The 15128-nt window shown below is 51.0% G+C and overlaps 1 protein-coding gene and 1 pseudogene across 1 annotated transcript; both read left to right on the top strand.

Annotated features, from left to right (window-relative positions):
* Positions 1–74: 74 nt before the first annotated feature.
* LOC147340075 (polyhomeotic-like protein 2 pseudogene) lies at positions 75–2639 on the top strand (annotated as a pseudogene).
* A 4615-nt stretch (positions 2640–7254) lies between these two features.
* LOC147340076 (melanoma-associated antigen B1-like) lies at positions 7255–12684 on the top strand. Its single transcript, XM_086388420.1, has 2 exons — positions 7255–7391; positions 11135–12684. The coding sequence occupies exon 2, from the start codon at positions 11193–11195 to the stop codon at positions 12204–12206; it is 1014 nt and encodes a 337-aa protein (XP_086244546.1). The 5' UTR covers positions 7255–7391; positions 11135–11192; the 3' UTR covers positions 12207–12684.
* The last annotated feature ends 2444 nt before the right edge of the window (positions 12685–15128 follow it).

Raw genomic sequence — 15128 nt, forward strand, 5'->3', positions numbered from 1 at the left:
CGTTTGCTCACTTCATGTCTGTGTGTCACGTTTTGATACCTCTTGCAATGTTCACACCCTCAGCAGCAAAAATAATGGACTCAGTGAAGGCTCAGATAATGGTTAGCATCTTTTTTCTTTTAGCAAAGAGGTGTTTTTATTTAAGGTATCTATATTGTTCTGAGGCATAATGCTATTGCCCACTTAATAGCCTACAATATAGTGTAAACATAAGTTTTATGAAAGTACTGGGAAACCAAAAATTTCTTGTGACTCAATTGTGATATTGACTGTCCTTCAGGGGTTGGGAACCAAACTTGCAGGATTTTCTGGGTCTCCCTGTGCTTTGGGATTGTGAGTAAATCAGACAGAAATCAGGTGAACCTGGCATGGAATGTATCCTATAGCTCTTGTTCCGGTGCAGGCAAGCAATGTGCAGATTAGATGTTTTATTCACATTGCCTTCTATTCACAGAGTTTCTGAGAAATCAGGGTGAGGTCTCTGCGGCGGCTGCAGCCCTAGAGCGCCCGATGCGCACGCGTGCAATCCGCCTCCACTCGTACTTCTACCCTGGCCTCGCGCCCCTGCCACACTTTGTGGACGCCAGCTCGGCTGGTGCGGTCGAACGCGCTGCGGCAGCCCTGGGCCCGGGCTCGGAGGCTCCCGGCGGAGAGGAGGCGGCCCGCCCGGCCAGGGACCCCGCGCGAGGCGGCGGCTGGCCTAGGGGTTGCGTAGTCCCCGCCCGGCCAGGCCCAGCCGGGCCCTGGACAGAGACAGGGCAGGGCATTGTTCATGCACTGACCGACCTTAGCACCCCTGGCATGACCTCAGGGAACGGAAACTCTGCCTCCAGCATCACTGGCACTGCCCCCAAGAATGGTGGGACGCTTGTCTCTGCTGGTGGGGAATCTGAAGAAGTATGCACACGGGTTCTTGCCTGAGAAACTTCCGCAGCAGGACCATAACACCACCACTGACTTAGAGATGGAGGAGCCCTATCTGCAAGAATCCAAAGAGGAGGGTACTCCACTCAAACTCAAGTGCGAGCTCTGTGGCTGTGTGGACTTTGCCTCCAAGTTCAACCATCCCAATCACTTCTGTTCCATGGCTTGTGCAAAAAGGTACAACGTGGGGTGCACCAAACGAGTGGGGCTTTTCCACTCAGACCAGAGCAAGCTGCAGAAGGTGGGAGCCATGACCCACAACCGCTGTCAGGCCAGCAAAGCCAGTCTGCCGACACTTACCAAGGATACCAAGAAGCAGCCAACAGGCACTGTACCCCTTTCAGTTACCGCTGCCCTGCAGCTAACACACAGCCAGGAAGACTCCAGCCGTTGCTCAGATAACTCAAGCTATGAGGAACCCTTGTCCCCCATCTCAGCCAGCTCGTCCACCTCCCACCGGCGACAAGGCCCACGGGACCTGGAGCTCCCTGACATGCACATGCAGGACCTGGCGGGCATGGGACACCGCTTCCTGTCAAGCGGGCCCACCAAGTGGAACATGGACGATGTCTATGAATTCATCCGCTCTCTGCCAGGCTGCCAGGAAATCATAGAGGAGTTTCGTGGCCAGGAGATCGATGGGCAAGCTCTACTGCTGCTCAAGGAGGACCACCTGATGAGTGCCGTAAACATCAAGCTGGGGCCCCCCCCCAAGATCTACGCGAGCATCAGCATGCTCAAGGAGCAGGGCCGGTCGAGGGAAGGGCCCTCGCTGTGGGGCGTGGCTGGGGAGGAGGTCTCGGGACCTCCTTGGTGACTCTCAGGGGCCTTTCTTTCTGTGGGAGGGGCAGAGAGGTAGGTGGCACAGAATTTGGGGCTTTATGCTTGTAAATATTTGAATGCACTGGCTTCCTCCAAAGTCCCACGACTCTAGCCCCGCTTCTCTTCCTCTCTTTCTGTCCCCCATTTTCCAGGGGGTATGTGGTCAGGCCTCCCAACCTGAGTTGGGTCACTTCCCAGGGCAGCCGTCGGGCCTGGAGAGAGGCCTCGGAAGCCCTCGCCTGCCTTCTTCCTCTTCTTTCTCGGGGCCCAGCTCGCTCTTCCGTTGCCAGCTTCTCCCACTTCAGCCTGTTACTGAAGCCGCCAGACGGGTTCTCCCCCCTCACCCCTGCAGGTGGAGGGAGAGAAGCTGGGCCTGCTTTGGCCACACCTGCTAGTACAGCCACCTTAACGCTATGTGTGTGACTGTGTGGGAGCCTGGACTGACTGACGGGCCGAGAGCCCCCCTGGCATCTCCAGGTGTTTTGTAACAAACAGCCACTTAGTGCTTCGTCCTGGACTCCACTCAGCCTCAGGATGGGGAATAGGAAAAAGCGCTGCCTCGGTGCAGAGGCAGGATCAGAAAGCGATGCAGGTTAGCAGGAGATTTTCCTTTCCAGATTGTCGTGGTGTCTCTGCAGCCCTTTCTTGCACTGTGACACCCCCCGCCCCGACTGCCCTGCTGTGTCACAGACGGCATTAAGGAAGCTGCCAGTGGGCTGGGCCAAGCTGCGCCTCCTGGTCTTGCCTGTCCACTCACCCTGAGAGCCCAGTGGTGGGGCCCAGAGAACGTCCAAGGGCGGAAGAGCTGGAGTGACCGCCGAGGTGAAGAAGGCAGCCTTCAGCCTCGGCTCCCACACTTCTTTGCCTCTGGAACTTGCTGGCAGCAGTGTGAGCTGCCCATGGAGGAGGTGGGGCAAGAAGGGCAAGGGCTGGCCACTGACCTGCCCTGCATACTGCAGGCTCCCAGGGAAGAGTTGGACTCACCCCAGGGGAGGGTGGGTGCCCTTCTCAGTTCGTTCTATTCCCCACTCACACCCCCAGGCAGGGTTGGAAATGAAGGACTTTTTTAACCTTTTTGGTTTTTTAAAAATAAATCTGTAAAATCCATTCCTTCTGTGCCTTTCTACCCTGGGGATGCCTTTCTGTCATCCTGAAGAGCTACTTTTCACTTGCAGGGAGAGGGTAGGTCCCTGGGCTGGTAGGGGGACGACCACCTTAACTGGACAGCATATCCTCCACGTTTTGCGGCATCATTTGAGGGCACACTCAGCCCCGGTTCAGATCCCACCTGTTCTTCATGGGTATTCCTTGGGAGTGCAAGGGTCCAGGGCCCCTTCAACTCTGAGCCTCCCCAACCAAACACTGCTGTTGGGGAGACAGGACGCTGTTCATCAGGAATACCTGGCCCACCGGAGGCAGAGCCCAGAGCTCCCCACCCTCACACACGCACCTGTGGTGCGTGCGGCTCCATGTCCAGCACCACCCTTGGGGTAACTCTGCCTCACTCAACAGCTGAGCATTCTTTGGATGCTGGAATAGCAAACTGTTAGGAGAGTCTCTGCCTCAGGAGGCAATTGCCTGAGCCTCGAATAAAGAAGGGGCCTTCCAAACACAGGCTGCTTGTACACTCAATTAGTCTGTAACAGAGGGGCCCAGGGAGACTGATTAGCAGGGACCTTTTAAGAACTAATACCCACATCTTGATGACAACTGCAGAAAACCTTTAAGATGTAACTACTTCCTGGAGGAAGAGGAGAAACAAACAACTGACTAGTTGACCACCCACAGGATGGAGCTAGGACTTGGGAGGTCTGGTCTGCAGAAGGTCGGGAATGGCTAGCCAGACCGGGGCCAGCATGGGACCCTGGGCTGAGGGGGAGTGGGGAATGTCCCCCAGGAAGACCCCCATATTGCCCACCCCACTCCAGGGCAGGGGAGCGGGCCACTGTGGCCCGTGCAGCTTGGTGAGTCCATGCTGGACCTCGACTTCCACTTTCTGGAGGACAAAGCCAGGCCCAGCCAGAGTCTGTCCTTGTATGTGAGGTGGGAGAGGGAGCTGAAACTCCTGAAAGAGGATAGGCTGGATCTGCAGGGCTGCCTGACACAGGTAAATACACCCCTGCTGTCTCTTCACTCTGGGTGGAAGGCCTCAGTCTGAAGGGTGCTTCCTTCAACATATATTCGCTCCTGATGTTCATGCCTTACATAGAATTTTGCAAAACTTTTGATCGTGACTGACAGTTTGTTCCCCACTCTCACATATGTACTGAGATGTATGTAACTGAAGCAAAACAGAATAATACCTACCCTGATATAAAAAAAAAAAATCAGGGTGACACTCCCCTGAGGTGGGATGACGCCCAGAATCCGATAGAATGGTACACTCTTTCCTCTCTGGGCATAACTGTCAGCTTTTAGGTTGTGAATATTTTTTAAATCTACAGTTCCTTCTCATTCACCCTCCCATAGCCCCTGGCAACCACCACTCTACTGTCTGTTTCTTTGACTTAGACCATTTTAGATTCCTCATGTAAAGGACATGCAGTATTTGTCCTTCTGTGTCTGGCTTATTTCACTGTACCATAATGTCCTCTAGATTTATCCACGCTGTCATGACTAGAGAGGTTAGCTTCTTTTTAAGGCTGAATGATATTCCATTGTATGTATATTTTACTTATTTATCCATTCATCTGTCACTGGACAGGTAGGCAACTTCCCTGTCATGACTATTGTGAGTAGTGCTGCAGTGAACATGGGAGTGCAGAGCTCTCTTCAAGGTCCTGATTTCAGTTCCTGTGGATAGTAGTGGAATTGCGGAAAGTATTATGTGTTATCTTTCATTTTTTGACAAACCCCTATACTGTTTTCCATACTGGCTGTACCAATTTACATTCCTACCAGCAGTGTTGAATATGTATAGTTTACTAAGAAACTTGCAAACAGTCTTCCAAAGTGGCTCTACCATTTTGCATCACCACCACCAAGGAATGAGAGTTCTTGTTGATTCACATCCTTACCAGCATTTGGTGTTGTCAGTCCTTTGAATGCTGGCCATTCTGAAAGGCATGTCGTGGTATCTGCTTGTTTTCTTAATTTGCAGTTCCCTAATGGTATATGATGTGGAGCATCTTTCCATATGCTTGTTTGCCATCTCTGTATCTTCCTTGGTGAGGTATCTATTCATATCTTTTCTCCATTTTTTATTAGATGTTAGTTTTCTTCTTATGAATTTTAAGAATTCATTGTATATTTTAGATTAGAGCTTTCATCAGATGTATCCTTTGAAAATATTTTCTCCCAGACTATGGCTCATCTTGTTCTCTTGATGGTGTATTTTTACAGAGCAGAGGTTTAAAGGGAATGGAATCTAGCTTATCAATTATTTCTTTCATGGATCCCCATCACTTTTTTCTTTGATGATCTTTTGTTGATCGATTGATTTGCTATGCAGCACATGGGATCTTATCCAGGGTTTGAACTGACACCCCTTGCACTGGAAACACAGTTTGTGTGTGTGTGTGTGTGTGTGTGTGTGTGTGTGTTGAGGAATAGTAAATTAACAATATTGTGACAGTTTCAGGTGGACAGTGAAAGTACTCAGCCATACATATGCACATATCCACTCTCCCCCAAACTCCCTTCCCATCAATACTGCCACATAACACATAACCAAAATAATTAAGAGTGATAAATAAAGGAGACAAATAGATAATGCTCAGTAACCATATGGTAATCTGCATGTGCAAAATCAGACATCCTCAAGTGATCAAGGGCTTACAAGATTATCTGGTGCTATCCTTCTATGTAGAAAGTAAATATTTTATTATTTGTACTAAAAATATTTTTTTCAATTTATTCTTTGGCTGTGCTGGGTCTTAGTTGTGACACTCAGGACCTTTGCTGACATGTCTGCAGGCTCTTTAGTTGTGGCATGAGAGATTTTTAGTTGTGGCACATGAACTCTTGGTTGTGACATGTGGGATCCAGTTACCTGACCAGGGATTGAACCCAGGCCCCCTGCATTGGGAGCACAGAGTCTTAACCACTCGACCAACAACAGGAGGGTACTGAAAGTAAAGATTTTTAAACTACCCTAAATCTGGTGGCTCAGATGGTAAAGAATCTGCCTGCAATGCGGGAGACCTGAGTTCAATCACTGGGTTGGGGAGATCCCCTGGAGGAGGGCAACCCACTCCAGTATTCTTGCCTGGAGAATCCCCATGAACACAGGAGCCTGGCAGGCTGCAGTCCATGGTGTTGTAAAGTGTCAGATATGACTGAGCAAATAAGCAGACACCCTAATCTGGCTGAAGAGAAGGAATATATCAGCTCTTTTTCTCTGACAGCATAACCTCTTTCCCGAGTTCCTTGATTTCTGCTGCATGTTCCTAATCTTAGATTACTTTTGGGACCAAGACCTGTTTTCTCCAACATTTGCTAGAGGTTAACTGTTCAATGTCTGTAGGAATATGCATTTCCCAGGAAGCCTTTAATCAAGTGACAGATGCTGATATGGGAACCTCCATGAAGGAGGGCTGAGGAGACAATCACCGCTGAATATAGTGGTCATCCAAAGACTAAGAAGAGGAATGTTAGATCAGTAGAAGGCAGAGACCCAGGTTGTAGTAGATGTAGTATGTTGAGCAAAAGGAATCCGAAAGGACTAGAGTTGCATCCCCACTGTCTGTTCTCAGAGGCCCTGATGGACTACGATCACATGAGGATCACACTGACTTCCCACTTGGAATTCTCAGGAGACTAGGACCTTGATGTAAGACAAGCAGCTTCATAAAGCAGAGAGTGGAGTTACAGGATTCGTCATGAGTCAATGTGAGGACCTGAAAGTGAATGCATGGTAGCACACACTATAAAAGGAGGCCCTGGAAAATCGCTGATGCTGTGGTCCCCAGGAAGCACTGGGCACAGATGTCAGGTTGATTTCAGTCTGGAAAGTCTCAGCGAGGTGAGTCATTTGTCTAATAGGATCAGCCTGTTTCGCAGAGGGACAGACCTGAATCCAAGGAGGACCTCACATGCGATGCTGAGCGTTAGACAGGACCCCTGGAGAGGGAGCCAAACAGATTTCTGTAAATTCTTAGCCCTGAGAGACCCAGAAGAGCTACTTCTGAGTGGTCCCCTCATTCAACCTGTGTGATCTTAGGAGGACAGGGCCTCCTCTAGCAGAATCAGACCCCAGATCTGCAGAGGGGGGCATCTTGACCATAACCGGACTTAAGGTGAGGACCATCAGTGCTAGTGAGAGGGTCTCTCCCCCTACGAGGGAGGCTCACAGAGTGGCGCCCCCTCCTGACAAGCAGAGATGCTCAGAGCAGCACCCTGACTCCCGACACTAGGGACTTGGGAAGGCGAGGGCTTCGTTTGGGAGCTGGAGGACTCGGGTTCATAGAAGGAGGTGTCCTGGGCTCTGATACACTGCACAAGGAGGACCCAGGGATGGATGAATATTGAGCTACCGGGTTTCCGTAGCGCTCCTCCCCTGCCCCCTGCCCCTGTCCCGCCCCTAGGAGACCCCACGTATGAACGTATGCAAGGCCCCTCTTTTCCGCTTCCAAGGCGAGGAGCACGACTGGTAGCTGCAGCGTCTGTTCAGCGGAGATTGTGTACTGGACTCGTCCGGAGCCAAGGTGAGGACCTGAATGTAGCTGAAGTGAATTTTCCAACCCCTCCCTGTAAGAAAAGTGACCCAACCGCATCCCATCCCTGCAATCTGCAGTGTAACATGCCCTCTCCCGAGTTGCGGGCCGAGGAGCCATCTTGTTGCCACGTGGAGGGTCGGTGGCGGCTCGGGCGGCTTTGTTGAAAGAGGATGGACTCTTTATGCATTGGAAGTGGTATTTGCCCTCAACAGGTGAAAAGATGGGGCTTTCAGTGCTCACAGGGCTATCTCCTTCCAAAGTGGTGGCTGCACAGAAGCCATTCCTGCCACCAATGCTGCAGTGCCGCGCAGTAGTGGCCCCCAATCTTTTTGGCACCGGGGGACCGGTTTCTTGGAAGACAGTTTTTGCATGGGGTGGGGTGCAGTGTGGGATGGGGTGTGATGCGGTGGACAAAGGAGGGTGGGGTGGCATGAGGGTAGGGTAGGGTAGGCTAAAGGGATGGTTTCAGGATGCTTCAAGCACATTACATTGTTTACTTTATTTCTGTTATTATTACATCCCCTCCTGCTCAGCTCATTGGGCATTAGAATGGGAAGGTTTGGACCCTTACCATAGTGGTCCATATTACCATAGAGTAATTCAGGCTGAGAGAACCCGTCATTTTTGCATGGTGTGCGGGGGCTGGCGGGCGTTGTGGATAAGGGACGTTCAGGTAGAGAAAGGCCTTTATATAAAAGGATATGGACCTAGAGGGTATTATGTATGTTAGGTGAAATGAGTCAGAAAAAACGAAATACTGTATGATTTCACTTCTGTGAGGAATCTGTAACACAGAAACAATTGTAGAAGCAAGAGAGAAAAAACAGGTGGTTGATGGGGGTTAGGGTTAGGGGTGTGGGGGAGAAGAGAGATAGGTGAGAAAGGTTAAGATGTAACTACCAGTTACATAATAAAAAGCAATGGGTGTGAAAGGTAAATAAATAAAGACATAGAATGATAGATAAGGTAACCCCATTAGGCACAGGGAGGAGTCTCAGCCTTAGAAGGAGTCAAGCTAGGACCTTCAGAGCTAGTCAACAGGCCTGGCATCCAAGCGGATTGCTGCACTAAGGAGCAGCCCCACTCTCAGATCTGGGCATCCCCAAACAAGGTAGCTGGATATGGAGCCCCCAGCATCTCCTCTAGCCACTCAGGGAGGTGAGAGCTTTGCTCTGGGGCATGCAGACTCGGGTCAGCAGAGGGAAGACCTCAACCCCTACCCAAACTGGAGGCCAGAATCCTGAGTGAGGACTGAGGGAGCCCCTGACTCCAGAACTGGGGCAGGGGGTGGGGGTCAAGAGTGCTACGCTTGTGGTTAGCAGCATAGCCCCAAATCATTTTTGGTGGGATGTGGCTCACTCGGTCAGCTTGGGTCCGGGAAAGGTGAAGACCTTTCACAGGGTTTTGGGCTCAGGTCTTCAGAAGGCAGAGTCCCAGGAAGGATGTGGAGTTGAGGGGAAGATCCATACATGGTAGAGAGAGCCACATCTGATGCCGCCTCAGCTGTCAGCCCCAGGGGTCCCAGGGAAGAGCTGGCCAGTTCTGGTGCCCCTGACTTCTGCCTGTGGGGTCTGAGGGAGATGAGGGCCTTGGTTTCAGGTCTGCTTGCCCGGGTCAGCAGAAAACGAGGAGTTCTAGGCCATGACAGATGTTGAGGCACCAATTCTATGTGAGGAAGGAGACAACTGACTCCCCCAGAACAGAGGAGCCCACACAGAGTGCCACCTCTGCCGTCACCCTGGGAAGCCGGGTTAGAGCTCTCAGGCAGAGACGCCCTCTCATTTTCTCCAAGGATGGTTTCAGGGACATTAGGGTTTGAGTCTGATGGGTGAAGCCTCATTCAACATAGGGAGGAAGCCCAGTTTCTAAAAGGAGTCACAGTGGTAACACTGAATGAACATGCGAGAACCCCACCCAGAAGGAAGTGAACCATATAGTCGCATCACTCCTCTCAGACCTGGGAGACCCAGGCATGGGGACCAGATGACCCCCACTTGCTTCTGCTCAGAGCCTCGCAGGGAGGTGAGGAACCTCGTTGATGGGGGTATGGGTTCAGGTCCGCCACTGGAGCATTTGCAGCTAGTACCAGGAGCCCAGAAGAGGACCTAAGAATTGAGGGACCATCCAGCTACCCCGCGACAACAGAGGGCAGTGCAAAATCTCTTCCTGACTGTCCGCATGAGGAGTCCACACACAGCTGTAGCTAGAGATCGGGAAAATGTCACTGCTTTCTAGTGGGTCTCAGGGAGATGGGGGCCTTAGTAGGAGGAGAGAGATCTCAAGTCCAGACAGAGATTTCCTGGTCTTGCCAGGAGTCACAGAGTCACGGTAAGGACCCAGAGAGATGACTTAGATGAGCACCTACCCAAAGCAGTGGGGGCCTGCAAAGTCCCAGTCCCTGTCTGCCCTGGGGCACCTCAGGCAGAGATTGCCAGATGTCACTCCTCACTTTCAGCCCCAGGAACTCAGGGAGATGTGGGCCTTGATCTGAGGCCGGAAAACTCAGGGTGGACTAAGGGAGGAACATAAATCACATCCAATTGAGGACGAAAGGGGCCAGTGATGACGGAACAGTGAAGTCCCACAGAGTCCAGCCCCTGCTGCCATCCCAGGGAGGTCAGGGACAGGGGTGACTAGAGGTGGCTCACACTTTATTTCACCTTGGGAACCTCAGTGTGCTCAGGTCAGCAGAGGGAGAATTTCTAACATTTGCTAGGACTCACAGAGAAGATGCTGAGGACTGTGGGAAACTCCCAGAATTCCTCGCACTGTCACTCCTTGGTGCCCCCAGGCATACATGGCAGGCAGAAGTGTGCCTCACTCACAGCTAACGGGGAAGTGAGCGTCTTAGTCTAATGAGTCAGCAGAAGAAGGAGTCTTAGACTCTCCCCTGAGTAAAATTTGGGGACCTTGCATGAGTAGCACCCATTACAGGGCCTCAATCTCCTGCTGCAGCTCTTCAGGCCCCAGAGACCGTGGGCGGTAGGGCCAGGTAAGGCCACCCTGGCTTTCCCCATTCGATCTTAGGGAGCTGTTGGCCTTGCTGTGAGGAAAGGTCCTCAAGCCAGGAGAGAAAGGAGCCCCCAGATCCTCCCAGGAGTCAAAGTGGGGACTGCAAATGAGGACTGAAGGTAGCACGCTCCCCCTTGCAGCTAATCAAACGAACACTAGAGTCTTGCCTGATCCTCCGCTGAGGCCCCTCATTTCTCTGTGTCATTTCTAAGAGACATGAGGTTCTTCACCTGAAGGGGCAGCACCAGAGGCAGGAGGGAGGGGCCCACACCCTTGGTGTTGACAAGATGAGGACCCTGAATGGTGGAGAACCGAGTTCAGGACAGAGCAGGCCCCCAGAACTGCCAGTGCCTTCCACCCCTACAGTGTCCACGACTTGGTTCCTTCTCATGGGTCCCAGGGAGCTTAGAGGCATCACCTTTCAAGCGGCACATGGCAGGGGTCCCGGCCCCACTAAGAGCTGATGTGACAGTTGTGTGTGTGAACGAAGGGACCCAGAAAGGGCCCCACTCCCAGGATCTTCTGTCACTGGAGGCAGCCACAGGCAGGCTGTGGCCTGAGGCTGGCTCGCTCTCACTTCTACACAGGGTTCTCAGGGGATAGGCTGACCAAGAACAAGAGGCCAGCGGTTCCTGGAGTAGGGCTCTCAAGGAAACAGGCAGAGCAGCCTTATTCCCTCCATGCTGAAGGAGCTCATCGACTCATCTTCCCTTCTCCAGGTTCCAGCATTACCTACTTTCCTGCCTGCTCCCCTGCCCGCTGTGCCTGCTGATAGTCATGCCTCGGGGGCAGAAGAGCAAGCGCCGTGCACGTGAGAAACGCCGCCAGGCACGCATGGAGACCAAGGATCTCGGGAATGCTCAGGCTGCTGCCACCCCCACCCCTACTTCTGGGAGTACGCCCCCAGGCTCCCCCCCTGCCGGTGCGGGCCAGAAGCCTCAGGGAGCTGCAGCCACTAGCTCTCTTGTTGCAGGGGCTTCACGCCCAAGATCTAAAGCACGTGGCAGGCGCCAAGTTAAGGAACGTAAAAATTCTTCCCAGGCCTCAACCTCTGCCATGATTGCTCCTCTAGGTCTTCTGGCCAAGAAGGCAGGAATGTTGATTCACTTCATGCTACAGAAGTTTAAGCTTAAACAGCCCATTAAGAAGATAGATATGCTGAAGATTGTCCACAAAGCGTTCAAGGCACAGTTCCCTGAAATCCTCAAGAAAGCCACTGATCGCATAGAGCTGGTGTTTGGCCTTGAATTGAAGGAAATCAAGCCGAATGGTTACTCCTATACCCTTGTCAGCAAGGAGCGCCTCGCCAAAGATGGGGTGCTGGGCAGTACCTTGGAGGTGCTGAAGAATGGGCTTCTGATGCCTCTGCTGGGTGTGATCTTCCTGAATGGCAATTGTGCCTCTGAGGCAGAGATCTGGGACTTCCTGAATGCTCTGGGCATCTATGATGGAAAGATGCACATAATCTTTGGGGAGCCCAGGAAGTTCATCACTGAAGAGTTGGTGCAGGAGAAGTACCTGGTGTATCGTCAGATTCCTGACAGCGATCCCCTGAGCTATGAGTTCCTGTGGGGCCCAAGAGCCCATGCTGAAACCAGCAAGATGAAGGTGCTGGAGTTTGTGGCCAAGATCAATAGTACTGTCCCCAGTGCTTTCCCGTTCCATTATGAGGAGGCTTTGAGAGAAGAGGAAGAGAGAGCCAAAGCCAAATCTGCAAGCAAGGCTCGTGGTGCTGCCAAGGCCACTGCCCACTCCACGGTCCCACTCAGCGATCCATCTAGCCCCCAATGAGGTCTCAGGCAGCTTCTTCACTTTGACCAATACTGCCAACCTTTTTAGTAGTGAGAGGATAAAGTGTGGCTGGAAAGGTCATAATATACATCTTTTTTGTGCTCCTGTTTTACCCTGTTACCTTTCAAATGTTTGTTTTCCTATAATGTTTGTTTAGATTCAGAATCCAAGTTTACGAATGAAACGGATCACAGTTTTGTTGTTGTCTGTCAGATCTAAGAGTAAGAGTTTGTAGTGTAATTCAAAAAATCCTTGCATCAACAAGATAACATAGCTTTGGAATAGGAATTTTCTTGGAAATGTGAAAGAATGCTGTGGTTTTAAAACAGATGAAAATGAAGTAAGCTGTAGTCAAGTTTTGATTTATGTTATTCACCTTTGTCTCTCTCTCTATAACATTCAGTAGTACCCTTAGCAATACACTTAGATGTTGTTAGCTTATTCAATAATGCCAATAAAAATAAACAATAAGAATACATTCCTTGCTTGGTGGCTCCTTTATTCCCATCTTTACTTGAGCATCTGCTCTTCAGAAGGTTCTGTGCTGGTGGGGGTGATGCAAAGATAAAGGACCCTGTACCTGCCTGTAGATGTCTTGTGTATATGAGCAGTGATTCCATAAGGAAGGTGGTGTGATGATCTAAGACAAGTGACAAAAATCAGGGAGGATGCTGGGGAGGGAGTTGGGATGAGAGCAGTGAGGTATAAATTCTCTCAGCCTTTATTCTCTTAAACCAAAACTTTGAGGTTTGGTATTTTGGCCAAGGTCAATGGTAACATCCCCAGTGCCTTCCCACCCGATTATGAAAAGGCTCTGAGAGAGGATGACGAGAGAGCCCGAGCTGCAGTCAGGGTTTATAGTCCTGCCAAGGCCAGTGTGTGCTCCAAAGTCACGTCTAGCAGTCCCTCCAGCCCCTAGTCAGGTCTGAGGCAACTATTTCACTGCGTTCGACCAACACTCCCAACCTTTTAAGTTGTGAGAGGCTACGGTGGGGCTGGAAAGCTAATCATAATATACATCTTCTTTGTCTTCCTGTTCCTTCCTGGGAGGTCATTTTAAGTTGGCTGCGTGGTGGGCTGGATGAACCTGTGATAATGGTGAGCCGGGCCCAGATCCCCAGATGGTGGGCCTCAGATTTGGGAGGCTGAGACTGAAATGAGAAGCTTCCCTGAACAGTTACCCTGAGATTGTGAGTCAGCCAGAGGGAATCGCCACCTGGGGGAAAGAACAGAAGGTGTCGACTGCTCCTGCCCCAGTGCAGGTGAACACGGTCCACAAACCAGATGTTTGATGCATATTACTGTCTCCTTTGTGATGGGATGTTGAGACGTCACTGTACTGGCACTCTGGGCCCTGAACAGAAGAAGCCCCAGCACACTCCAAACATGAGGGTATCTCGAGTGTAATCTAGTAGACCTCCTGAGCGGGGCTAGATTTTAGTGGTGGTGAAATACATGAAAATCGGGGTGTTTTGTCGGGAGGGCTTTGGGAGGTAGGGGAATTACTGGTCCTTGACACAAATTCTATAAGGTTTTGCATTGCATCCTGGTAAAACACTTGCCTCTAAATTCAATAACATGTTCTCAGATAGAGAAAATTTACTTAGGATTACTTGTTTAGTTGCTAAGTTGTGTCTGACTCTCTGTCACCCCATGGTCTGTAGTCCACCAGGCTCCTGTGTCCATGGAACTTTCCAGGCAAGAATCCTAGAGTGGGTTGCCATTTCCTTCTCCAGGGGATCTTCACAACCCAGGGATTGAACCCGCATCTCCTGCTTGGCAGCTGGATTCTTTACCACTGAGCCACCCGGGGAAGCCCAATGATTACTTGCTAAGCAGCAGTTTGATTGACTCAGCTTTCTTTGTTTAGAAGACTGCATAGTCTCTAGCTTCTGCTGGATAAAGAAAAATTTCCACAGATGAGGGTAGTTTCTTATGCAACGAAAATCATCATCATCATAACTACCAGGCATGAAATACCTAAACATTGCCAGCCGCAGTGCGACGTGCTTTATATGTTCCATATGTCCCGATACTTCTGTAAGACAAGGCTTATCAAACTCCCTTAGGACACAACTTGCAGTATTCTCAAGGCTGATAAAGTGACAGAACTGAGTGTAGAGTCTGGTCTGAATTGCTCTAGAGTCCGTACTGTTTCAGTCCTCCCAGTCTGAGGCTGACTTTGTGTCTATTCATTTCTCTTCACACTGCTCCATGGTGTCTCTCAGGCAATAGGAAAGAAGAACTTGTAGCCAGAGTACTAAAAGCAGCCTGAAGGTGAAAATGAGAATGAAACCCCATTTAGGGGTTGTCTGGGGGCTTGTTTCCCTGGGATCCTTCCACCCCTCACCCCAGGGATCTTGGAGAACTGACCACCTGGGTCACAGCACGGGTGTCCAGTCCCAGTCTGTTCCCAGTGACAGCGCCCTTCCCTGGGTCTTCCCTGATGAGCCCTGTGCCCTTGTCTCCAGACTGGAACCTGACTTCCAGCCAGCTGTTCTCTGAATCTCCTCTGGACGGTGGCCTCTGCTCGCAGAGGAACGGACCAGTCAGATGCCCCACCCTGCCTGACTCAGAGCATCCCAACTCTCCGCAGGTTCCTCACCCAAAACACCAGGACCACAGCTGCCCTTTCCCCATGAGGGGTCACTTCCGGCAGGGAGATTCGGACACTTCCTCATCCCCACTGGCTGCCCCCACCACGTTCTTGGTGTTTTCCAATCTGCTGGTGACTAGGGTCTGATTTAGCACAGAAACTACTGGTTGTTGGGCTTCCCCAGTGGCTCAGCTGAAAGTGCATCTATTATTACATCACTATTTTTTTTTTAGACCCAGGTGGCTCAGATAGTAAAGAATCCACCTGCAATGCAGGAGACCCTGGTTCGATCCCTGGGTTGGGAAGATTCCCTGGAGAAGGAAATG

Source organism: Bos grunniens, chromosome X (genome assembly GCF_055505025.1).
Source record: "Bos grunniens cultivar Pamir isolate PY7600 chromosome X, Bosgru_T2T1.0, whole genome shotgun sequence".
Taxonomy (NCBI): Eukaryota; Metazoa; Chordata; class Mammalia; order Artiodactyla; family Bovidae; genus Bos; species Bos grunniens.

Coding starts and splice junctions, on each gene's coding strand:
- LOC147340076 (XM_086388420.1), top strand. CDS start 11,193: ATGCCTCGGGGGCAGAAGAGCAAGCGCCGTGCACGTGAGAAACGCCGC.